Below are 25,916 nucleotides of genomic sequence, written 5' to 3' on the forward strand. Positions count from 1 at the left end.
TACCTCTTCTCGTGCCCTCCACAACCAGCCGCTCACACCTCCTTACCGGAGCATCTGAGCTTCTCTTCTGAACATGCCCAAACTATCTTAGCCTCGTTTCCCGCATCTTGTCATCAATGGGAGCGACGTGCACCATTCTCATCAATGGGAGCGACGTGCACCTTCTCCTGAATATCAACATTCCTAATCTTATCCATTCTAGTGTGCCCGCCCATCCACCTCAGCATTCTTATTTCTGTTACTTTCATCTTTTGGATATGTGAGTTCTTAACAGGCCAACACTCAGTCTCATACATCATAGCCGGTCTAACCGCCGCTTTATAGAACTTACCTTTGAGTATCGGTGACACTCTCTTGTCGCGCAGGACTCCAGATGCTAACCTCCACTTCATCCATCCTACTCCAATACGGTGTGTGACATCCTCGTCGATCTCCCCTCCCCTGGATAACCGATTCAAAGTACTTGAAGCTGCCTCTACTTGCGATAACCTGTGAGGCGAAGAAACAAATATAAAAGAACAAAGTGTTTGTTGTGCCTATTATTTAAGTCGTGACGCTCGCACAGATGGTCTTCCCTGCGACCAATTTTAAAATTTTATTGCCAGTTGTTCAGTGTGTTAAATATGTTTGCAATTTTTTTTTATCAAATTACTTTTTAAGACGAAATTTAGCCCGGGGACTAAATTTAAGTAGTGACCTAGAAAAGCTCATACGATACAAATATCCTAACGTTTAGCTTCAGTGAAATCTTGGTACATTACATATACCACGTAATTAAATTCGGTCACTATTTTATTTACATTTTGTGAATCACTTCTTTCCGTTCATTTTATGTTAGTTTTTATTAAGTCATTTCTTGACAAATAGAGTAATAAATAGAGGATAATCGTCCAAGCTTTTGTAATTTCATAAGAAATTATATGCATCAAATTTAGTTCCTTTTCAAATACGTTTGCGAGGTTTTGAAATATCACATCCAGAAGTCGGACATGATTTTTAAAAATGCTTCATTATTGGTTTGTTGTTATTGCTTCAGTACCGAAATCACGCTTACATATTGGATACTTATATGTTTCTTTACCTAACTTTTTTTGGTCTTACAAAAGTACTTCTATATTCGGGAAGCATTTGCCTAGTGTAAGGGTTAGTATTAATATTATTTTATCTACATTAATTTGTGAGTTACTCTGTTTGTGAATTATAAATATTACCAAAGATTATGGTGGGATTTATAAGATTACTTTATCTTTTTTGAGTGGAATAAAAAAATCTTGCTAGTTAGTGTTTTTCCTTTTTTAATGATGTGATTTCACATTAGCTTAAACCTACTAGGAGTAAGAAGGAAGGTAATTTTATCTTCTTTAAAGTTACTTAGTAATTAATATTTTTACCATGGATTCTGATATTGAAGATGTTATTCAAAACATTCCGAGGCTAATAAGCTTAGACAGTTAATGAATTCACTATTCAGGTCAAATCAATAGTGAAAAGGAATACCGTTGTAAAGGGTAAAAAGAGTAGTAGTAGGCAAAGAGGGTCCAGCTGCCATCATGAGACTATTCCGGCATATGGGAAAGAAAACAAAAAAAAGAAGAAGACCCATTTCTCATTTTGACTCCTGTCTTCAATGAATGATTTTAGATTGGTTGTACAAACGGCCAAAACAGAAATTACGAGTAAAAACTTGTAGCAGCAATTTCATAGTCACCAGCTACATCTGGGAATCAGATGCAACCTCAACTTGATTGGTTAACTGAATCTTGATAGTTTTTTATTTTACTTCCCACCTTGGCTCCTTACCAGCTCAGCTCAGAGTTTCAGTCCTTAATTCTCTCAAAATCTGAAAGATAAGGAAAGGATGATGTCTCCACGTGATGTCCATAACCTTTTGGCCTTGCTGGTTACTTGCTATTCGAGGTATGGTCTCTCTGTTCCACCCCTATACTTTCCCCTCCAAGTGGGTTTTCTCATCAATAAAATATTGTTTGGGATATCTCTCTGTTTCTTTTTTTTTAAGACCCACTTTGATTTTAAACTATATTTTAAAGAGAGACGAATCTTTTTTTTTCTTTTTCTTTTTTTGTGTGTGGTTAAATCTTTATATTCTTATTTTCTTGACATAAGAAGCCTTCTAGTGAGTACTACTATCCACTCACGAATTATTATTATATATTATCCGTACTTTCGTGGTCTTAATTGGGGGTATTTTTTAGATTTCAACTGATTATAATTATTGTAGACCTGGAGGACAAATCAAGAATAAGGGTTATGCTAATTTTGGGGTACATCAATTGACACCATCAAACTATGTTTGGAAAGAGAACAACTGGGCAACTCACTGCTTTCTAGTAAAGTCTCTCTCACTTTCCTATTTATAGAAACGCGTATCCTACTATGGCTATTTGTGTAGAGTTGTCTGCATGAACTTTGACAAGTGTGTGTTTTAATGAATCTTTTAAAGGGTTAAGTACTTCTCTTGAGTTGGAAGCTGTGATCGATACCTTGGCTGTTGAGCTTTTGTTGGCCTAAGGAAGGACCAGTTTTGTTATACATTTCTTTGCTTTCAGATTCAGACTTCTATATATCAAGTATTGATCAGCTGAAAGCTAAGTTGTTCTTGCCTCTGAAATCTTGTAAAAGGTGAGGCCTTTCTCTTGTTGTGTTTATCTTGAAAGTTTTCTCTCCGCAAATAATGTGTTGGTTGTAATAGCTTATTGGTTTCTGTTAAAGAGAAAATGACTTGCATCTTTATCTAATTTTGCTACTACTATAGGATAATAAAGAACTCGAATTCCCAATAAGCTGTGCCTACTTTTGTTTATCTAGCTGAAAGAGCTGTTAGCTTAGTGTATTATGCCTATTTCTCTGCATGTTGTGACTTCTTTATTATATTAGTACATAGTTGAAATATCTATTTTGCACATATGCAACCTCCTTCCTGCTTTTTGTTTTGCAGAGTATGTTGATTGTTTGGGGGGTTTTGGGGGGTATATTCTTAAGTGGATGTAGATTCTATGCTGCAAAATGGGGGTGTGATATTCATATTGATAAAATGTGGAGACTCTAGAATGAATCCTTGCCTGCTAAGTTGCTGATACAAAAAGTTAACAACTCTGTTCTATTTTGACAGTGCCTGACCGTGACGGTTCCTAACTTCCTATTATAATTTTGTTTTTGTTGATCATCGGTGGTAATTGCTTTTGATGTTCTATTTCAGATTTGAGTCGAAATGTCATCTTCAAGACCAAGCCAATCTTCCACCACTTCAGCAAGATCAAAGCATAGTGCTAGGATCATTGCACAGACCACTATAGATGCAAAGCTTCATGCAGATTTCGAGGAGTCGGGTGATTCCTTTGACTATTCAAGCTCAGTGAGGGTTACAAGTGTAGCTGGGGATGAGCGAAAGCCCAAGTCGGACAGAGTAACTACCGCTTACCTCAATCAGATCCAGAAGGGTAAGTTTATCCAGCCATTTGGCTGTTTGTTAGCCCTTGATGAGAAAACATTTAAGGTCATAGCATTCAGCGAGAATGCCCCCGAAATGCTGACCATGGTTAGCCATGCTGTTCCAAGTGTGGGTGAGCTTCCAGCTCTTGGCATTGGGACTGATATCAGAACGATCTTCACTGGTCCTAGCGCAGCTGCATTGCAGAAGGCTTTGGGGTTCGGAGAGGTTTCTCTGTTAAATCCGGTCCTCGTTCACTGCAAAACTTCTGGGAAGCCATATTATGCAATTGTTCATAGGGTTACTGGTAGCTTAATCATTGATTTCGAGCCTGTGAAGCCCTATGAAGTACCCATGACTGCTGCAGGGGCCCTGCAGTCGTATAAACTTGCAGCCAAAGCCATTACTCGCTTGCAGGCCTTGCCCAGCGGCAGTATGGAAAGACTTTGTGACACTATGGTTCAGGAGGTTTTCGAACTCACAGGCTATGACAGGGTGATGACGTATAAGTTTCACGATGATGATCATGGAGAGGTGGTGGCCGAGATCACGAAGCCTGGCCTTGATCCTTACCTTGGTTTACACTATCCTGCTACGGATATCCCACAAGCTGCACGCTTTTTGTTCATGAAGAATAAGGTCCGAATGATTTGTGATTGCCGAGCAAAACATGTGAAGGTAGTCCAAGATGAGAAGCTTCCATTTGATTTAACATTGTGCGGCTCTACTCTTAGGGCTCCTCACTACTGCCATCTACAGTATATGGAGAACATGAGTTCAATTGCATCCCTTGTAATGGCAGTTGTGGTCAATGACGGGGACGAAGAGGGAGAAAGCTCTGATTCGACACAATCTCAAAAGAGAAAAAGGCTTTGGGGCCTGGTGGTTTGCCACAACACCACCCCGAGGTTTGTTCCCTTCCCTCTGAGGTATGCATGTGAATTTCTTGCGCAAGTCTTTGCCATACACGTCAACAAGGAACTGGAATTGGAAAGTCAGATTCTTGAGAAAAATATCCTGCGTACTCAGACTCTCTTGTGTGATATGCTGATGCGAGATGCTCCCTTAGGTATAGTGTCACAGAGTCCAAATATTATGGATCTTGTCAAATGTGATGGTGCTGCTTTGCTCTATAAGAATAAGATACATCGACTTGGAATGACCCCAAGCGACTTTCAGCTGCACGATATTGTCTCGTGGCTTTCTGAGTATCATACAGATTCCACAGGTTTGAGTACAGACAGCTTGTATGATGCTGGTTTCCCTGGGGCTCTTGCTCTTGGTGATGTAGTGTGTGGTATGGCAGCTGTTAGAATATCTGATAAGGGCTGGCTGTTCTGGTATAGGTCACACACTGCTGCTGAAGTTAGATGGGGTGGAGCAAAGCATGAACCTGGTGAAAAGGATGATGGCAGGAAAATGCATCCTAGGTCATCATTCAAAGCATTCCTGGAAGTTGTCAAGACTAGAAGTGTACCATGGAAGGACTATGAAATGGACGCAATCCATTCTTTGCAGCTTATACTAAGAAATGCATCCAAGGATGCCGATGCCATGGATTCAAATACCAATATTATCCACACGAAACTTAACGATCTTAAGATTGATGGGTTGCAGGAGCTAGAAGCAGTGACTGCTGAAATGGTCCGCTTGATTGAAACAGCTTCAGTTCCTATCTTCGCAGTTGATGTTGATGGGCAGCTTAATGGCTGGAACACAAAAATTGCTGAATTAACCGGTCTTCCTGTTGATGAAGCAATTGGGAATCATTTGCTCACACTCGTGGAGGATTCCTCAGTTGATACCGTGAGTAAAATGTTGGAATTAGCATTGCAAGGTAAGTTGCTTTTGCGTACTTCCCTTTCCGTGTTATGTTAATGTTATAACTCTTTTCGTGAAGATAATTTTTTAGCCTTTGTACGCCATTTTATTATATTATTTTTAGTAGTATTGGTTTACATAAGTTTTGTCTATCCATTCAGTTAAATGAATTATGAAATTCCTGTATATTTAGCCGAATATCCTATACCTTTTACCAGGGAAAGAGGAAAGAAATGTAGAGTTTGAAATAAAAACACATGGGCCGTCAGGAGATTCTAGTCCAATCAGCTTAATTGTGAATGCATGTGCAAGCAGGGATGTTGGAGATAGTGTTGTGGGTGTATGTTTTATTGCTCAGGATATAACAGGACAAAAAAATATTATGGACAAGTTCACCCGGATTGAAGGTGACTATAGAGCTATTATCCAAAATCCTCACCCATTGATCCCACCAATATTTGGCACTGATCAATTCGGCTGGTGTTCTGAGTGGAACTCGGCAATGACAAAGTTAACTGGATGGCGGCGTGATGATGTTATTGATAAAATGCTATTAGGGGAGGTTTTTGGGACACAGGCAGCTTGTTGCCGTCTCAAGAATCAAGAAGCTTTTGTAAATTTTGGAGTTGTACTAAACAATGCTATGACTGGTCAAGAGTGTGCGAAGATATCTTTTGGTTTCTTTGCACGTAATGGGAAATACGTAGAGTGCTTACTTTGTGTGAGCAAAAGGTTGGATAGAGAGGGTGCAGTCACGGGACTCTTTTGTTTCCTGCAGCTTGCAAGCCATGAGCTGCAACAAGCTCTTCACATTCAACGATTATCAGAACAAACTGCATTGAAGAGGTTGAAAGTATTAGCTTACATAAGGAGGCAGATTAGAAACCCTCTTTCTGGAATTATATTCTCTCGGAAAATGCTGGAGGGGACTAACTTGGGCGAAGAGCAGAAAAATATACTGCGTACTAGTTCCCAGTGTCAGCGTCAGCTCAACAAAATTCTTGATGATACAGATCTTGATAGCATCATTGATGGGTATGTTATAATCATTTTACTATACTACATGTATTTTAGTTTTTATGTTTATGGCTTTAAAGGATTTAGGATTTGCTGCATTGTTATATCAGTTTATACTATCAACAAATTTGTTCTTTTTTATTCTCTTACCAGTTATTTGGATCTGGAGATGCTCGAGTTCAAGCTGCACGAAGTATTAGTGGCATCTATTAGTCAAATCATGATGAAGAGCAATGGAAAGAATATAATGATTGTGAATGACATGGTTGAAGATCTTCTCAATGAAACTTTATACGGAGATAGTCCGAGGCTTCAACAGGTCTTAGCTAACTTTTTGTTAGTATGCGTGAATTCTACACCAAGTGGTGGTCAGCTTAGTATTTCAGGCACATTAACAAAAGATCGCATAGGAGAATCTGTTCAGCTTGCTCTCTTGGAAGTCAGGTAATTAAATTCATATGATAGAACAATCTAAACTGGCTTTTTCACCTTGACCAGATTTCTACTGTCCAGGTTAGCATCTCCAGCAGTTATTTTTGTTCGATTGTGTGCCTATTCTCTCCAGCCGAGAGGTTGTGAGTTCGAGTCTCCCCAAGAGCAAGGTGGGAAGTTCTTGGAGGGAAGGATGTCGGGGGTCTATTTGGAAACAGTCTCTCTACCCTAGGGTAGGGGTAAGGTCTGCATACACACTACCCTCCCCAGACCCCACTAAGTGGGATTATACTGGGTTATTGTTGTTGTTGTTGTTGTGTGCCTATTCTCTAAAACAAAATCAGGACCAGAAATTTTAGCTTGAACTCAATGTCTGAATGTTTGAAGTCCTATGGTTGCAATAGCATTTGATCTTTAACAGTAGAAGCTGCTAGTCTGCTACTGCTCTCTGTCTTCTCTCCTCCATTGGTTTTGTAAATATTAATTTTTCAGCCAAGACGTGTTCATGTGGTCATTATATAAAAGATAAAATGGATTAATTTAAAAATCACTCATCTGCTTGCAGGATAAGCCACACAGGGGGAGGAGTGCCAGAAGAACTGCTAAGCCAAATGTTCGGTACTGAGGCCGAAGCATCTGAAGAAGGGATCAGCTTACTCATCAGCAGAAAGCTGGTGAAGCTGATGAATGGGGAAGTTCAGTACCTAAGAGAGGCGGGGCGATCAACTTTCATTATATCCGTTGAACTTGCAGTGGCTACCAAGTCAAGCTGCTGATGATTTCAGGAACCTTTCAAACTAGTAGATCTGTATAGTGAAAAAGGATTTCAAGTTATCTGTGTTTGGAGATCTTGCTGTCTTGTGATGTTCCTCCTCTTTGGCACCCTCGGGTTCTTTTTAATAAGTTTCTTGAACTATTGCATCTTCAACATTTCAGCATTTCCAGTTTCATTATAATTCCATGTGCAATCAGAAATTTTTATCACTTTTGGGAGGCAGAATTTCAAGATTTCCTATTTCTAAGATACCATCTTTCCTTTTCATCAAGAAAAGATAAAGGATGATCGAAATGGTAAAGAACAATCTTACGAATGAAGATAATATATCCATACCAGCATTATCTAGGCAAAAAATTTACCCTAGGTCATTGCTGTTCTTTTACATCTTACTCTCTTGAGGTGCGGTACTTCCTCGTGTGGCATGTTTCGTGCATTACTGTTCTTTTTATTGTCAAAGTATTTCTTTCAATTCAAATTGTATTAATCATAGCAATGAAAGAGAGATTGGAAGGTGAGACTATGAGAAATGAAATAGAGATTTAAAAGGATACGATTCCTTAACAGGGTTTGAACGTGCAACTATGAGAACAACTGGGGAATTGTGAATTCTTGAAGGGAGTTGGGAGATAAGTGTAATGATCGGATCAAAACCTCATCTTGGGAGGTGCTTACGCCTTGAAATAATGTTCTCATTCTATCATATAATTAATGGTTAGACCTAGAAAAAGAATCAAAGATTAAGGGTGTATTTGGTACGAAGGAAAATATTTTTCAATTTTTTCATGTTTGGTTAAATGTTGTGAAAAACATTTTTCTCATGAACTCAATTGAAGGAAAATGTTTTCCTTATCAAGAGAAGGGAAAACATTTTCTAAAATTCTTTTTCAACATATTCCACCCTATTCTCCATCCCCACCAACTCCCACCCGAACCGTCACCCCACCCACACTTGAGTGTCTTGCAAAGGCATCTGCTTGTCTATTTTTTTTTTCCTTTCAGCTACTTATTCTTTTCCCTTAATATTGAAAATTTTGATTTAATTAAAATAACAATTGACACTAGCTGTAAATAAATATTCTTTCGAAGGTTCAAGATATTTAATAATCTAAGAAAGATTCATATCCAACATATATTATCATCCTCTTTTGAGGTCCCATCTTATTGTAATATGGTAGAGTAATTAAAACATATATCATGCATCTAATATAGATGAGAAATGTTTGTTTTCCGACCTTGGACCAATTATGAAGAAGAGAACTAATGTTAACTTGTTGGCCTGATGTGTATACGTGCGGCTTTATATGTAAGATAACATCTCCTAAAAAAGAAATATGAAGCCTGGATCTCATAAATAATGGTCATGTAAATTGCAATCCGTTAGTAAATAATTTTATCAGGTCATTTTGTATGTGAACATTAGTAACAAGATGTTCTACAACTATTCCAATTGACCTCCTGGACCAGTTGCATAATGCTACCATCACACGTCTACAGAGTCACAGAGAGGAGAATCGAGTGGCAGATAGATTAGCGAAGGAAGGTTGTTCGATGAAACCAATTATGTCACCTACTGTTTTTGCATCGCCCCCAGTTTTTGTTAGCACCATCTTACAACATGATCAAACAGGAGGAGTACAATATAGGAAGATCAAGTCAATGCGAGATTAGCTGGAACTACACATGGAAACCACAACAACACTTTTTGCTGCACACAACCATGGACCTGCCACAGCTGCCAATGGACTTGCTACAGTAGGGAGTTCTGTATTAACTAGTGATCAGCCTATTGTTTGTACAAACTTACCTCCTAATCCTACTTGTAATAGTCGCCAAACTAGCTCTCCTGATATGATGCATCGCGCTCTTTGTGGAACTTCTTTTAATAGTTAAGGCAATTTTATCTTTTGTACCCAAAAAAAAAAAAATTGTTCCAATTGACACACATGAAAGCACTTCATACCTCAAGTTTTGAAAATTGAAAAATTTGGAATGTGGAGACTTATAGCCTGTTTGGCCAAGCCGGAGAAATCAATTTATTTTGAAAAGTGCTTTTGAAAAAAGTAATTTTTGAGAGAAACAATTTAATTTGTGTTTGGCTAATCACTCTAAAAAGCACTTTTGAGCAATAATTTGTATTTGACAAGCATTTCAGAAAGTGCTTTTAAGTATCAAATTACGAATAAGGGCATGAATAGATTTACTTAATATTTAATATTATAAGTAAATAAATAATCTCAAAAATTTATTATTATAAGCAATAATTAAATCTTTTCATTTTATTTAAGTAAAATATAAAAATAAAATTAAAAAGTACTTAATTCTTTTAATATACGTTAAATATATTAAAATTCATTCAACAATAAAGCATTCACCCCTAAAATCACTATATATTAGAAAGCTATCCTAAAAATAAGAAGAAATACTTATACATTAATATCCTAAGTATTAGGTTTAATGGTTATTTTGGTATATATTATATTTTGTTAACGGTACTTTAGGTGAGAAAAAAAGAAGTCAAAACTGATTCTACTTCTCCCAAAAAACACTTTTTCCCCAAAAAAGCTTGGTCAAACACCACAAGTTAGGAAAAAAGAAATGCTTTTGGGAAAAAAATATTTTTGGCCTCTTGAGAAGCTTGGCCAAACAGGCTATTAGATACCTCGAGGATCTTTTCATGAGGAAAAATACTCACTCTAGTATTATTTTTTTTACCAAAGTTTTTGTTCCACTATGTTTTTCCTGGTACAGGTTCTTAGTGAGACAATAATTCATCGCGTATTTTGCCAAGAATTATGTAATTTTTTTCTATTCACCATGTTATTTCTTATTGAGTTTTTTCTTAATAAGATGTTGACGAGACATATTATGTCAATTGGAAATTGTATGAATCAAGGTTATTCTTTAAAGTGGATATCCATTATACATGATCGTATTTAATAAATCCATCAGTATACTGTATTGGATGGAGTTCTACTATGTACAAATGACTATTTCCGTAGTCATTACAATGACATTACATACCAAGAAAACAAGAGAATAAATATGGCATAATATATAAACAGACACTCAAACTTAGCTCTGCTAACAAGTATGCCCTCCAATTTTGGGTATGCACAAGTAGACACCTCAACTTATCCCAACTTACAAAATGATCATTTAGACACCTCTAAAGTTTATGTGCCACGTCAGTGCCGTGTTAGTATTTGTGTTTACATGTTCAACTTTATACAAGTTGAGGTGCATATTTGTGCACATCCAAAGTTAAGGGCATACTTGCCAGTTGAAACCAAGTTTGAGGGCATGTTTAGATAGTTTTATTCAAAAATTTTATTAAAAAAGAAACTAAATATTTTTCGAAACATGCATTTTCTGAAACTCATAAAATAGGAAAAAACGCAAATCCACTTACGATAAGATATACAAGCTATTAGAAAAAAAATTCTTGGACATTAAACATGTAAGTTATTTGTATTTTTTATATAATTATAATATTTCATTATAGGAAATTTTCATTTTTATTTTGAGGTTTTTATTACATTTTATTTGCCCGTTTAAAATTATATTAAAGTTACTTAGTTTTAGACGAAATTGCATTTGTGTATGGTTTTCATTGTATAAGAGGTTTAATTATTTAAACAAATAAAGATAACATTATTATATCTAAGAGTTTCGAAAGATAAAACTATTTTGTCAAATACGTAAATATTTTAGTCATATTATTAAAATAATTTTGTTTTACTTTCTATTAAGAGTTTCAAAAAATATATTCTAAAAAAGTATTTACTTTTTAATCAAAAGCGTGAATACAATTTTTTATCAAGAAAAATATTATACTTTTTATTATCAATTTTAATTTTGTAATAACTTATATTTTTTGGTATTTAATTAATTTTTAGCAACCTCGCGAAAGCCTTATTGCAAAAATGAGATCCACTATGTACTTTAAATATGTTATTTGCATTATTGCTTTTGCTAACTGTGAGATCCATGTAATAGATCATCATACTCTGTCTTGCAGCTTGAGGAAGATGAAGACTTTGTTGATGTTGTTAATCCCTATACAAAAAAGACTTTACACTGGTAGGATTTCAACTTCACTATGATCAATTTTTAGATTATAACCTATACAATCTAGAAATTAAACTCTTAATCCCTCACTAACTTGTAATACACCTATTACAAGCCACTTTGCAATACACATATTACAAAGACTTCAATTCATGACTAACTCTAGTCACGACACAAACACCAAAAGTTTATGGTTTACAAGGGGTTCCTAAGTAAAACTTCTAGATAAGCAAAGTAGGAATTACAATGAAGAACAATTACAAAGTTACAACTCAACTAAGGACATACATGAGACTTGTTGTAGGAACTGGTCCGTAGTAGCGTTGTACTTTGTTCTTGATGCACTTGAGAATTGAATGCTTGATTGTCAGATGCTTGAATGCTTGAGTTGAATTCTCTAAGTGTTCAAGTGTTGTTTTGTTGTAATGTTTATTGTTAATACAACATGGATGACATCACTTGAATGATGTAATCACTTGGTTGGTCAATGAGAAATGACTATTGTACTGTGATGCACTGTTTGCATGTACTGTGAAGGCAGTCACTTTCCAGCTATAGACAGTTGACTTCGTACTGCTGTCAGTGGAACCCAAGAGGATCGGTCCCTGTGTTGATTCTTTATCTTCTGAAGTCATAGCAACTCACATTAGCCTGAGTCCGTTGATTGAGTTGTGTTGAGTTATGTACCAAGTGTATCAGGTTCCTTATCTGGTTCTTTGATTGTAAGTTTGTTAGATCATCAAAACATAAATCTAATGTACTGTAAATCCATCAATTTTCCCATTTTTGATGATGACAAACTTAGAAATTGACAATCATATTTAAAGCAACAAAAACCAGATAAAGTGCCCGTTTGAATTGACTTAATTTAAGTACTTTTAAGCCAAAATAATTTTTAAGCTATTTTGTAGTATTTGGATAGAGTAAAAAAGTGCTTTTAAGCCCTTGTTTTTAAGTTAAAATGACAAAAACAAGCCAAAAGCCAAAAGCTATAATTCCTAACTTATGGCTTAAAAGCTATTTTGACTTAAAAGCCACTTAAAATAAGCTCATCCAAACGGGCTCAAAGTAACAGGAACTTCACAAGTTCCCCCTCACTTTGTGCTTCCCCCTTAATCAGATCCCCTGCTTTCAAATTTATCATATTTTCCCCTTTTGTCATCATTAAAAGTACACAAGCAAGCAAGCAATCAGCATAAAGAAGTATAGCCTAGCTAACTCATGGCACATGTGTACACACAACATGATAGAAAAGAGAAGCAGAGAAACATGAGCATTTACATCAAAAGAGGTAAGTCTTCATTAATTATATAAAACATAAGCCTTTGCTATTACAACAAAGGCAGTTTTAGACTGTTAAAAGCGGGAACAGTACAAGTGAATTCCATCCATACCACAAAAAAATAACAAAAACAACTACCACAAAGTCATCAAAATAAAAGAGATAAACTGGAAACTGGTCACTAGTCACTGAGAGATATGCCTAGGGGACACTAGAGAAAGAGGGCTTGGAAGAGGCAGCAAGTGTGTTGAGAACAAGATCTATTTGAGCATTGGCGGACATTTGCTTAGCGAGCGGTTTCTCCCTCAGGTTCTCAACCTGTTGCCTAAGATCAGCATTCTCCTTAGTCAGATGGGCAACCTTTGCATTTTGAGGAGCTGGAGGACCCTGATGCCTCTTGAGCCTGACTGAGTTGAGTCTCTAATATGTCATTCCTTGCTTTCAACTTTTTGATCTCTTCAGTAACACTGCTTTGAGCATTTATAAGCTGGGAAATCGTTGAAGTGCTTCCTACCCCTCCCATTTTGTCGATACACTCGTATTCCTCTAGAGTAGTTTTAGAGATAGCCTGCTTCTTGGTCCCCATCTTAGGCTATCCAAAAGGTACTTTAAAGAATTTAAAGACACGCATGAGGAGAAACCCATAGGGGAGGCCATGATTTCCATCTTTGAATGCTGCCATCTTTTGCATATGCTCAATCATTATGGCTGGCAGATTAACAGTGCTGAACCCATCCAGTGCTTCCATCAGATACAGATCAGACTTGTATGTGATGGACCTCCTCTCAGCCCGAGGAAGCATGACCTTGTTCACTTACTCAAAAAGGTGCTGATAAACAAGAAGCAAAGTTTTCTTATGCACATGTTCCCCCCGATGCATTGCTCACTCCTTAACTATAACATGCCTAACGTTTGAGCTACACGCATCTCTAACAGAAGACAGACCATCAGCAGGAACCTTAAGTATTTCTCTTAATAGAGCAGAGTCCATAACAATGTCGACACCATTTACCAGTGCACAGATTTGATCAGATTTACTAGTAAAGAGGTCAGCATAGAAACTTTGAACCTATTCCTAATATACCTTGGGCTTATCCACCTTGAGTAGGTGTCACCACCATTGAAACTCAACCATCTCAAACACTTGATGCATTCCCGCCATCTCAGAAATCTCAGGGTCAAAAGTACGACCCTACTGTCGCACCTCCTTTTTCCGCCCCCGCGGGGGTGAAGGAGTTTTCTCCAATTAAGGGACAGTCGAAATGAGATTTGTTTGTTTATTTCAGAGTCGCCACTTGGGAATTTTAAGGCGTCCCAAGTCACCAATTTTAATCCCTGAATCGAGGAGAATATGACTCTGTTTATTATTCTGCGAACCAGAAATCCTGAGTAAGGAATTCTGTTAATCCGGAAGAAGGTGTTAGGCATTTCCGAATTCCGTGGTTCTAGCACGGTCGCTTAAATGTTTTTATTCTTGGCTTAATTATCTCGATTTTATATTTTTTATTGCATGATTTTATTATCGCTTCTGTTTAGATTGTTTATAATTAAAGACCCTTCTTCGAATCGAATCACGCATACGTGTATCCGTTTTATATATTATATATTTTTTAACGTGAAAAATCGTGTCACGCGTACGTATACACAATGATATTGATAATATAATAATTATTTTTTCGATTTTTTTATTATAAAAATAGACTTAAGTTCGAAATTGTGCTTAAAATAAAATTAAGAACGTCTGTCGCTCTTGTATGATTAAATAGTGAACTGCACATCTCGGGTTATATGAAATTAATTTGATATTCTCCGAAGAACCCCCTTTTTATTAAATGTTTGCTCGAAGTTGCGCGAACGCATAATCCGAATTGCCTTTAGAAATATAATCAGGTCACACGAACGTATCCCTAATCACACAAGATATTCTTGATGGTAGTATAAATTTTCCACAAATTGTTTATTACATCCATACATTTTTATGTGAAAGTCATGAGAAATCACTATTTGAGATGCCTATAAATTCCTTGAAAAGAATTCACAATTCATTAAGTGTTGACCGCAAATTATATTTTTTTGCGTGGGAATTATATTCCTCAAAAACCATTCGAGTTTAAAGAGTAAAAAATAAACAACGCGTGATTAATACTACCATTTTTATCGTAAATACAATATTTATCTACCCAAAAAGCGAATTGCGTATAAAACTTGGGAAAATAATTGATTTAATAAACGAACTAATATTTTTCGAAGAATTTTCATTGTTATATTTGGAGCAAACGCTATTTACACATTTTTGACTTAAAATGTTACAATTTATAAATCCATCATTCTTTTACACTACTTGTTTTTAGTTCGAGGTTATAATTATTTAGTTAATTTTGCTTACGAAGAGTGAGTTTGAGATAAATAAACCAATTCTTATTCTCTGCCTATGCGAATATTTGCAAACACTAACTCTATGTTTTGTAAAAAAAATCGTTGACATTATTTCATACATTAAAAGAAATGAGTTGATCGCGTTCCTAAAATAACTAAGCCATTTGTTATTAAGAAAGAGAACTAATCTGCCAATTGATTTAATAAGACGACATCACATATAACGTAAACATACATCATGACCTGTTCGCAATATTCCAGCATTGTAATAGTAATGGATTATATTAATTCACCTTTCAACTATAGGTTATACACATAACCGTTATTACGCCATATATGAACAAAGTACGACTGACATCATCTAGTCTTAAACAAAATTGGATATTTGACAAAATAAGCTAGTAATGTAATTTCTGGGTATTTCCGTACTATTCTTTACTTAGCTAACAATATCACAAGATTTAATTAATAGCCAACTTTCTGCCATGTTCCCTATCTCAACAATTCAAACAGTAAATGTCATCACTAGTCCTCAAAACATATATGATTATCGTGGAATTTATTACTCCAGAAGGTTAATTAGTTAACAGTTTATCATGTCAAGTATAATACTATATTAACCAACTAAAACAAAACTGAAACTTAAACTAATAAAATTTAAATGAGTAGAAGACATCCTTATAATTCCAAACTTCATTTACTTGCCATGTTGAAGCTTTTCATGACATGAATTTACAGATATGTACCTGATATTGGAAGCAAAAGAAAATGATGATGAGAATCAACAGCAATAATAACAGTACAGCAACAACAACTGCCCAGCAACAGTAACAACCCAGTAACAGACCAGTGGAGTAGTAATCCCAAAAACAAAAGCTTTAAGCTTTGAATGAAACAACAACCATTAATACTAATTTCAAACAAAGAAAGAAAGCAGAAGATTTTTTAGTTTTTATTTTTATTTTGAAAACTTAAATATTTTTCGGAATTTTTCTTTCTCTTAAATGTTCATCCCTTTTTTTTCTCTTCTATTCTCTATCCGTTTTTTCTCTCTATCTGTCTGTGTATTTTTTTTCTCGTATCTCTCTTGTGTGTATTCTGATTTCAAGACTTCTTATATATAACTCATCCCATAAATCTTTCAATTAATTAAAATCAATACTTTTTCTCTACCCAACCCATTATCTTCCCACTCATTCCCATTACATTAAATAAACATATCACACCACCCCATTATATTTTGTCCCCCATGCCTAACATAAATAAATACAAGATTTCCCCCACTAAATTTTGTCTTGTCCCCCCTTTATATTAAATAACCATATCACATCCCACCCCATTTCATTTTGTCCCCCATGCTTCATATAAACAATTACAAAATGTACAATTCCTAAACTACCCCTCCGACCCTATTGCAAATTACTATTTTACCCCCGAAAGTACTATAAATTACCAAACTACCCATCAGCTATAACACATCAATTAATCAAACTTAACCAAAATATAGACAATATGATTAATTTCTAACAATGTTCAAACAACAAATTTCATGAACATGATTTCTTCAACATTTCAACAACAAATCACATGAACATGATTTCAACAACAAATCACATGAACACAAATTGAACAACAAAGAACAACTAAAATTTGATTGAACAATATTTTAGCAACAAACAATCCTATTTTCGGATTCAACAACAACAACAAACAAGTATATTTAGATTTCTAAATTCAATAATATTGAACTTAAAATCAACTCTAACAACATTACAACAAACAATTCCTATATTAAACTTAAACAAGATTATGAGACAAATTCAAGAAATAATCACAAATGGTAAACAAGAAATCAAGCTATACAAATTTCGGATTCAAGATCAAACAAACATAATATGAACATGAATTAAATCTAAAAATAAAAACGACGTATTCAAATGATTAAAACCAACATACTTCCCTTATTACAACTAAATTCTTTTAGGCAAATGACAAAACAAAACCTAAGAAGAAACAATTATGAATTTAAACTTGAACTTAACAATATTAACAATTTCCGGAAAATACATAAAATACATGAAACAAATTGAAGAAACAATTAATTAAACTTCAATTTGTATCTAACTAATATTAAACTAACAAATATTCACTTAAACAATAATACAAACATGAAATAAACATGAAAACAACTAATTAAACTTTCCATTTTGAAATCTGAAAATTAATCAACAAAACATATGAACAAACTAGGAAATTATTTCAACGACGAACAAACAAAACAAGAATCGAATCATTTAACGATTTTGGATCCGAAAAATATCAAACAAGATATGGACGAAATTTGAAACATAAACTAACTAACCGATTCAAAACAACGACAAAGAAACGAAGAAGACGAAGCTTGCATTGAAGAAAAACTTTGAAACAGTAGCAGCGGCGTTATCACGACGGAGAAGCTGCCGCGAAACAGCAGCGCCGGGGAGCTGGACGCGGCGAGAAGCAGAAGCAGGCCGGAACGCAGCAGCAGTGGCAGAAACGGGCAGCAGCTGCGGCGATCAGAAGGAGTAGAAGAAGCAGCCGCGACAGTAGCGGCGTGGCGCAGGCAGGTTGTTTGGTCGCCGCTGGTGCTCGCGACTGTGGTCGGAGCTCGTGACTATGGTCGCGCTGGCTGGGGTTCGATGATGACGATGATGGAGTTGTTTGACTGGAGGGAAAGAGCCATGAACGAGCTTGAGCTTGGGGTCGTTCATGGTTTTTTTTTTTGAGGTCGTTCATGGCTTGAGGAGGCGGGCTGTGTGAAGTGAACTTGTGTTTCAGCAGAAGAAGGAGGAGGGAAACAGGTGGTCATGGGACTGTTGTGAAGGGGCAGCCATGGATGGAGCTTGCTTGAGGAAGAAGAAGAAGATAGGAGGGCGGGGGGCGGATGGTTTAGCAATTTTTTAGGGTTTTCTTCATTTTTTCTTTTTGTTTTGTGTTGTTTGTAAGATAATAGGGGTGTTGGGTTATGGACTGGGTCGACCCAGTTCGAAATGGACTGGGTCGTTTGGGAAGATTGGGCCATTTTTTGGGCCTATGGCTTGAAATCGAAGAAGAGGCCCAATTCCGACTTTCTTTATATTTTCGCTCTCTTTTCTTCTTTTATTTCTCTAAAACTAAATTATAAAAAATACTTAAATTATTATTAAGAACTAAATTAAGTTATAAAGGCGCAAATTAACTCCCAATAACAATTAACGCATAAATAAGTAATAATTAAGCATAAAATTGTATATTTGGACATTAAATGCTAAAAATGCAAACGATGCCTATTTTTGTAATTTTTATTTTTTGTAAAACAATCTTAATTACTAACAATTGTAGAATTAAATCCTACATGCAAAATGCGACATATTTTTGTATTTTTAATAATTTAACAAATAAACATGCACATACAAACATACAAATAGTTACACAAAATATCACAAAATATCACAAAAATTGCACACCAAGGAAAAGTATTTTATTTTTGAATTTTTTGGGAGTAATTCTCATATTGGGCAGAAATCACGTGCTTACACCCACAACACTTTCTGATACCTCAACCTTTCTTTACCAGATATACTTCCCTTTCTTGCCTTTTTCACAAAACCGGTTTCCTTTACATCCTCCAACTTCCTTTTCCCAGACTTCCCACTGCACTTAACTTTCCAACTAGACTTCACTTGCACATCCTCCTCAGACACAGACTCCTCTACCACAGCTTCCTTCAACCTGCCACTATCCTTCACTGATTTGTCGTTGGGTGTTTCAATAGCCTCTTGTGAAGTAATCTCAGTAGAGTTCTTATTTTTCTGTGACTTCTTGATAAAGGAACTTGGTTCCTCTTGAGCTTCCCCATCCACTTCTACTATCGGAATGTTCTTGTCACAAACAATCTCTCCATCCTTCACCAGCCTTTTTTCTTCTTCCTGCTACTCCTTTTACTCTTCTTCAAGGCAGACTCAAGAGCCTCCTTTTTTTACAACCTTGTAGTAGGTCGCTTAGGAGAGGGCTCAGGAGTGGCTACTGGTCTCCTTCTGGAAATGAACACATGCAGAGCAACATTATCCTGATCTTCTTCATCACTGGACCTCATAACAGGAGCCACTACATCCAAAGGCTCAACATCAAAGTGAGGAGAAGGAGCAGAGTCGAAACTGATCTGGGAAGAAGATTCCTGGCTTGTTTCCTCACGAGAGGCACCAAGTCCTTCAAGAGGGGTCCTAATAGTCTCTTTTGGTGCAGATTGTTTAAAGAGCACCATTGCTCCTTCTTCTACCAACGACTGAGTCTCTTTCCCCTAAGACTCAGGAATAGTAGAGGTTTCCTTATCCACTATTCCTTCAGCAGAGATGGCCAACTTATTCTCTATGGCCTCTCTATCTTGAGAGTCCATGGGTGCAACAATGTTCGAGATAGGAGTACTTGTAAACTGATCAACACCGTCCTTAGAGACATTTTCTGCCTGTGGAGTCTCACTTTTTTCTTTATCTTTGCTCTGTTCTTTGAGAATCTCAGGCGACAGAGAAGAGAGACTATCGATTTTAGGGATTTCTGAGTTCTCAGCACTTAGAGGGAGAGTGTGTTCTGAGGGAGTGGTGAGAGAGATGGAGGGTGACGGAGAATCAGGTTTAGGTGCTTTAATTTCAACAGTGGTGAAAGGGGGAATGTTGAGAGGTGGGAAGGATTGTTTGATCTTCAGCCATGGTAGATGATTAATTTGAAAGTTCTGGAGAGGCTGAGAAAGAGAGAGGTGATCGTTCAAGGTTTGAAAAGAGAGGGTTTTAATGAGGAAAAGGCAACTAAAAGGGAGAGAGAAACGGGTTCTGAAACAACGGTAGATGTGTGGGAAGATGCAACATTTTATAGGATAAATGAAAGGATTTGAACAAAAAGACGTGACATATAGGGTATGGAAATGTTGATGATGTGGCACTCAATTTTTTGTTTCTTTTGAGATATGTATGAAAAAATACAAGACTACTAACATATGGTACAAGAACCAGGTTCTTGACCAGTCTTTATAAAATACACAACCTTCTTTTACCGCTCATGCATTGCCTCAGTAGCTTCTATAATCATCATGTGTGTCTACCTGTATCGGTATAGAAGTGAGTTAGACTTGACCGAAAATACTTTAGCTAATTCTACCTGTATATGATTTTCATAGCCATATAGTAGGAATCTGGTTCTCAATTAGGCTTTATTAGCCCCAGTGCCAGCCTGTTTCTCTTAAAGTGTTCTCTGCTCAGAGCTTTGGTGAAGATATCTGCAATTTGGTCTTCTTTGCTGCAAAACTTCATACAAATAAGCCCCTTTTCTACATTGTCTCTGAGAAAATTATTTCTCACATCGATGTGCTTAGTTCTTTTATGTTGGACTGGATTTTTGGCCATGTTGAGTGCACTTGTGTTATTACACAGAAGAGGCACACAGTCAGTCTACACTCCAAAGTCTTCCAACTGTTGTTTGATCCATAGAAGCTGAGCATAGCAGAAGACTGCAACAACATATTCTGCTTTAGTTGTTGAAAGAGCTATCGAATTTGGCTTTATTGTGCCCCATGAGATAAGGCAGTATCCCAAGAAGTGAGCCATTCTAGATGTGCTTTTCCTGTCTACAAGATAGCCTGCATAATCAGCATCAACATACCTAATAAGATTGAAATTATCACCTGAAGGGTAGTACAGAACCAGGTCCTGTGTTCCCTTAAGATATCTCAGGATTTTTTTGGCAGCCTTCAGATGAGATTCTTTGGGGTTTGACTGAAACCTTACACATAGTCTCACACTGAAAACAATATATGGACTGCTTGTAGTAAGATAGAGGAGAGATCCAATGATGCCTCTATACATTGTTTGATTCACCGGAGAGCCAGATTCGTCCATGTAAAGTCGAGTAGCAGTGGCAATGGGAGTGTCAATCACTTTTGATGCTTCCATGTCAAACCCTTCAGAAGCTCTTTGATATACTTCTACTGACTAATGAATGTTCCCTTTGTGGAATGCTTCACTTGAAGACCCAAGAATAAATTCAACTCACCCATCATGCTCATCTCAAACTCACTTCCCATTAGTTTTGCAAATTCCTCACATAGTGAATCAGCTGTTGCCCCAAAGATGATATCATCAACATTTACCTGAACAATGATCAGGTTCCTTCTTCGTTTCTTTAGAAACAAAGTGTTGTCAATTTTTCCTCTTGTAAAACTATTTTCTAAGAGAAATTTTGACAACCTTTCATACCAAGTTCGAGGAGCCTACTTCAACCCATACAGTGCATTATCCAATTTGAACACACGATCGGGGTGTTCATGACATTCAAAACCTGGAGGTTGCTTTCCATACACTTCTTCCTTGAGGAAGCCATTCAGAAATGCACTTTTCACATATATTTGGAATAGAGTGAATTCCATATGTGATGGAAAGGCAATGAGGATTATGATAACTTCTATACGAGCAACCACAACAAAAGTCTCATCATAATCAATTTCTTCCTCCTGATTGTAGACTTGTACCACTAGCCTTGCCTTGTCCCTTGTAGTGTTTCCATGTTCATCGAGTTTATTCCTGAATACCCAACTGGTTTCTATGATGGTTCAATCTGAGGGTCTAGGTACCAGGTGCCATACTTTGTTCCTTTCGAACTGATGAAACTCATCTTGCATGGTTGTGATCCAGTCTGCATCTTTTAAGACTTCCTTAATATTTTTGGGCTCTATTTGGGAGAGGAATGCTAAGAAGGCAAGTGAATTTCTGGCTTTTGATCTGGTTTGGACTCCTCAATCCAGAGGATTAATTATGTTGTCAAGAGCATGGGAGCTTTTGTGTTTCCAATTGGGCATTTGAGCTTCATTTGTAGAGGAGCGGATAATCCTGACTAGTTCCCTTGATCCTTCTTTCAACTACCTGTGGAGTACTTTAAACTGCATCAACCACTCTTTCTTCAGATTTAGTGGTTGTAATTGTAGTACCTGGTTCCTTTCCGGCTAATGAGGAAGAGACTGCATTGTCTTCATTTGTCTCCTTCACTTGACTTATCATATCTGCCTTTCCATTTTCCATATCAATGACCTCACCTGGAACCAGCAGAGGCTCTCCATCTTGATCATCCTTGTTGCTTTTCTCATAGGAGAGGTAGAACTCGTCAAATATTACATATTCACTCTCCTCAACACATTGAGTCCGCTTGTTGTATACATTGTAGGCTTTACTTTGAGAAGAATATCCCAAAAAGATTCCTTCATCACTTTTGGCATCAAATTTTCCAAGCTGATCTTTTCCATTGTTGAGAACATAACATTTGCACCCAAATGTTCTTAAGTGAGTCAGCTTGGGCTTCCTTCCATTCAGCAACTCATAGGGAGTTTTGTTCAACAGAGACCTGATCATGCACCTGTTCATCAAGTAGCAGGCAATGTTGATAGCTTCAGCCCAGAAGTTCTTAGCAATCCCAATATCGATCAACATTGTTCTTTCCATTTCTTCAAGGGTTCTATTCTTCCTTTCCATAAATCCATTTTGCTGTGGAGTTCTAGGAGTTGAGAAGTTGTGGGTAATGCCACTCTCATTGCAGAATTCATCAAACTTAGCATTGTCAAATTTTGTTCCATGATTTGATCTAATGCATGCTACTTTTGATTCTATCTTCACTTGAATTTTCTTCATGAAGGCTACAAAAACTTCAAAGGTCTCATCTTTTGTTCTATGGAACAGAGTCCAAGTGAATCTAGAATAGTCATCCACTATCACAAAAATATATCTTTTTCCTCCCCTGCTTTGCACTCTCATAGGACCACATAGATCCATATAAAGGAGATCAAGTAGTTTTGAGGTGCTGGCATCCTTCTTCTTTGGCTTGAATGAGGATTTCACATTCTTCCCTCTAGCGCAGGCATCACAAACTTTGTGTTCTTTGAACTTTGACTTGGGCAGACCATGAACTAGATCCTTCTGAACCAGCTTATTAAGTAGAGAGAAGTTTGCATTCCCCAACCTTCTATGCCACATTTCAGGATCATCATCAACTACTTTCAAGCAGCTCAGATCACAAGTATCACTTCACCAGTTACTAGATTTGTAACTGTGCATATTTTGGACAAAAACTCCACCTTGTTTCCTTTATCACATATCTGAGAGACACTTAAGAGACTATACTTAAGACCATTGACATAGTACACATTCTCAATTAAGCGAGTGAGTGACTTTTCAATTTTTCCAACACCATGAATGTACCCCTTTTTCCCATTTCCAAAGGATACGCTCCCTCCTTGCAGGGATTTTAGTGAAAGAAAATCATGGTATTCCCAGTCATGTGCTTTGAGCATCCACTGTCCATAAACCATTATTGACTGCTTCCTTTCACTGTTCCCTGCACAAGAAAATCAAGAGTTAGATTTAGAAACCCAAGCAAGTTTGGGTCCCTTGTAATAAACACGAGGATGAATAAGTGCTCGTTTAGTCCATGCAGGTAACATGCGCTTTTTATAGGTGGCACCTGGTCCTCTTTCAGCAGTTACTCTTTCAGCAAAAACTTTGTTTTTTCGAAGAGACTGAACCCTGGCTTGGCCATTTTCGTTGAAATGCCTATTGTTCCCACAATAGGTACATAGCCAATTATCAGGAATACACAGTAACGTACTTGCTATGAGGGTTATAAGGAGTTCTCTCCCTTTAAAACCCTATTCCCTGTCTATTTCCACCATTGCTAACGTACATGGAAGTAATAGCATCTGAGGACCATGTCCACTTAAGAGACTTTTCAAGATCACTTTTTACTCTTTCCAATTCTGCTGTTGTTGTCTATTTTTCTCAAGTTCAGCACACAAACTAGTTTTTATAGCATTTAACTTATTTTCAAGTTTAATATGTGCCTCACTAGCCACTTCTTTTCCTTTTTCAGAATTCCCAGACCTATATTCAGTTTTGAGTTCCTCCATTGTTTCCTTTAAGTCTACAATCAGCACTAAGAGGTCATCTCTTTCCTGCTCAATAACAACCATTTTCTCCACTAAGGCATCTTTTTTTACTGAAATTCTCAATGATTTCTTTTAGGTCAACTACTACTACCATCAGATCATCTCTTTCGTGTTCTACACTAGTGATTCTCTCAGTTAGGACCTCCTTTTCATTTTTAGATTACCTATGGTTTCCTTCAAATCAACCACACAAACTACCAAGTCATCTCTAGTTTGTTCAGCATCTCCTAACTCCTTAGTTAAGGCATTCTTATCATTTACAAGACTATGGTAAGCATCAATCAACACATTAGCTAATGACATGACTTTTCTAAGAGAGTAGGACTTCAGATTTCTTTGAAAACCCTGAAAATTTACCTCATCATTGTCATCGTCTTCATCATTATCTGATTGAGCCATCAAAGCAAATATTGAGTCATACTCATTTGTTTCACTTTAAACTGCCATCATTGAGTTGTCACCTACATCACCTTCTTCTTCAGACTCACTGGAAGAATCTGCCCATGTTGTAAGAGCTTGCTTAACAATAATGTCAACGACATTCTTTCTTTTGAAGCATTTATCAGGAACCAAGTTCCTCTTGGATACTTTCTCAGAGTTGTGTTTGAAGTGATCTTGCTTCAGGAGAGGGCAATCTTTGATGAAATGCCCTGGCTTTCCACACTTATGACAGAGGTCATAATTCTTTAGCTTGCTAGAACTTCCTCTCTTTGGTATACCTCCATTCTTTCGAACCATTTTCTGAAACCGTCTGGTTAAGTAAGCCATGTCATTATCCTCGCCACTTGAGTCATTTCTTTCTGCCTTGAGTACCAGATTCTTTTCCTTCTTTGGTTCTCTTTTTTCACTATCCTTCTTCTTCTTCTTCTTCTTCTTCTTCTTCTTCTTCTTCTTCATTTCATAGGTTTTTAGATTCCCAACTAGTTCATCTATAGTCAGCGTCTGCAAATCCTTTGCTTCAGTAATGGCATTCACGTTACTTTCCTAGGAACTAGGAAAAACACTGAGAATTTTCCTCACGAGCTTGTTCCTAGGAATGATTTTGCCAAGAGAGTGTAGCTCATTTATAATAGAAGTAAATCAAGTGTGCATGTCTTGAATGGATTTATCGTCCTTCATTCTGAAGAGCTCATATTCAGTGGTGAACATGTCAATCTTAGATTGCTTTACTTGAGTAGTTCCCTCGTGTGCTGTTTGTAGAGCTTCCCATATCTCTTTGGCAGATTGGCAAGCTGAAATCCTGTTATATTCATCAGGACCTATGTCACATACCAAAATTTTCTTGGCACGAAAGTTTTTCTCCACAGCCTTTCTATCAGCATTGTTGTATTCTTTTCTCATCTTAGGCACTATCACAGCAGGATCTCTGACCTTCTTTATAGGACCATAAGGACCATCACATATAACATCCCACAGCTCGGAATCTTCAGCCATGATGAAGTCATGCATCCTTGTCTTCCACCACCCATAGTATTGGCCATTGAACTTGGGTGGTTTGCAGGTAGACTGACCCTCTTCGAAGTTTGGTAGAGCAGCCATGAGGATCCTTCCTAGGTGTTAACCTGATAGAAAGAGCCCGCTCTAATACCAATTGATAGAATATATGAGTCCACCAGACTATATAGAGACCAGGTCCTATATAGGTTTCCACAAATAACACTAATGCAACAGTAAGTAAATGTAACATGTAACTTTTACG

The 25,916-nt window shown here is 36.9% G+C and overlaps 3 protein-coding genes across 6 annotated transcripts; 1 reads left to right on the plus strand and 2 right to left on the minus strand.

Moving 5' to 3' along the window:
• The first annotated feature begins 1,034 nt into the window (after window positions 1–1,034).
• Window positions 1,035–7,714, plus strand: LOC107827766 (phytochrome A1-like). Of its 4 annotated transcripts, none has more exons than XM_075235984.1 (7): window positions 1,035–1,917; window positions 2,240–2,348; window positions 2,462–2,640; window positions 3,218–5,285; window positions 5,488–6,304; window positions 6,440–6,730; window positions 7,284–7,646. In XM_075235984.1, the coding sequence occupies exons 4-7, from the start codon at window positions 3,230–3,232 to the stop codon at window positions 7,492–7,494; spliced, it is 3,375 nt and encodes a 1,124-aa protein (XP_075092085.1). In that variant the 5' UTR covers window positions 1,035–1,917; window positions 2,240–2,348; window positions 2,462–2,640; window positions 3,218–3,229; the 3' UTR covers window positions 7,495–7,646. The 4 variants fall into 4 exon arrangements, with proteins under 4 accessions (XP_075092085.1, XP_075092086.1, XP_075092087.1 ...); XM_075235985.1 differs by having other exon boundaries at window positions 1,559–1,917; window positions 2,568–2,640; XM_075235986.1 differs by lacking the exon at window positions 2,240–2,348 and having other exon boundaries at window positions 1,621–1,917; window positions 2,568–2,640.
• A 12,967-nt stretch (window positions 7,715–20,681) lies between these two features.
• LOC142172557 (secreted RxLR effector protein 161-like) lies at window positions 20,682–21,182 on the minus strand. The gene has a single exon (XM_075236206.1). It carries the CDS (start codon window positions 21,180–21,182, stop codon window positions 20,682–20,684), a length of 501 nt encoding a protein of 166 aa, XP_075092307.1.
• Window positions 21,183–25,297: 4,115 nt separating this feature from the next.
• On the minus strand, window positions 25,298–25,651 carry LOC142172558 (uncharacterized). The gene has a single exon (XM_075236207.1). It carries the CDS (start codon window positions 25,649–25,651, stop codon window positions 25,298–25,300), a length of 354 nt encoding a protein of 117 aa, XP_075092308.1.
• Between the last annotated feature and the right edge of the window lie 265 nt (window positions 25,652–25,916).

The sequence above is a fragment of the Nicotiana tabacum genome, chromosome 18, assembly GCF_000715075.1.
Source record: "Nicotiana tabacum cultivar K326 chromosome 18, ASM71507v2, whole genome shotgun sequence".
Classification (NCBI taxonomy): Eukaryota; Viridiplantae; Streptophyta; class Magnoliopsida; order Solanales; family Solanaceae; genus Nicotiana; species Nicotiana tabacum.

Bases quoted from the DNA above. Each gene is read 5' to 3' on its own strand.
- LOC107827766 (XM_075235984.1), top strand. From the start codon at position 3,230: ATGTCATCTTCAAGACCAAGCCAATCTTCCACCACTTCAGCAAGATCA. The intron at 6,305-6,439 runs GTATGTTATAAT...TTCTCTTACCAG, and splicing joins CTTGATAGCATCATTGATGG to TTATTTGGATCTGGAGATGC. The intron at 6,731-7,283 runs GTAATTAAATTC...ATCTGCTTGCAG, and splicing joins CTTGCTCTCTTGGAAGTCAG to GATAAGCCACACAGGGGGAG.
- LOC142172557 (XM_075236206.1), bottom strand. From the start codon at position 21,182: ATGGAAGCATCAAAAGTGATTGACACTCCCATTGCCACTGCTACTCGA.
- LOC142172558 (XM_075236207.1), bottom strand. From the start codon at position 25,651: ATGGCTGAAGATTCCGAGCTGTGGGATGTTATATGTGATGGTCCTTAT.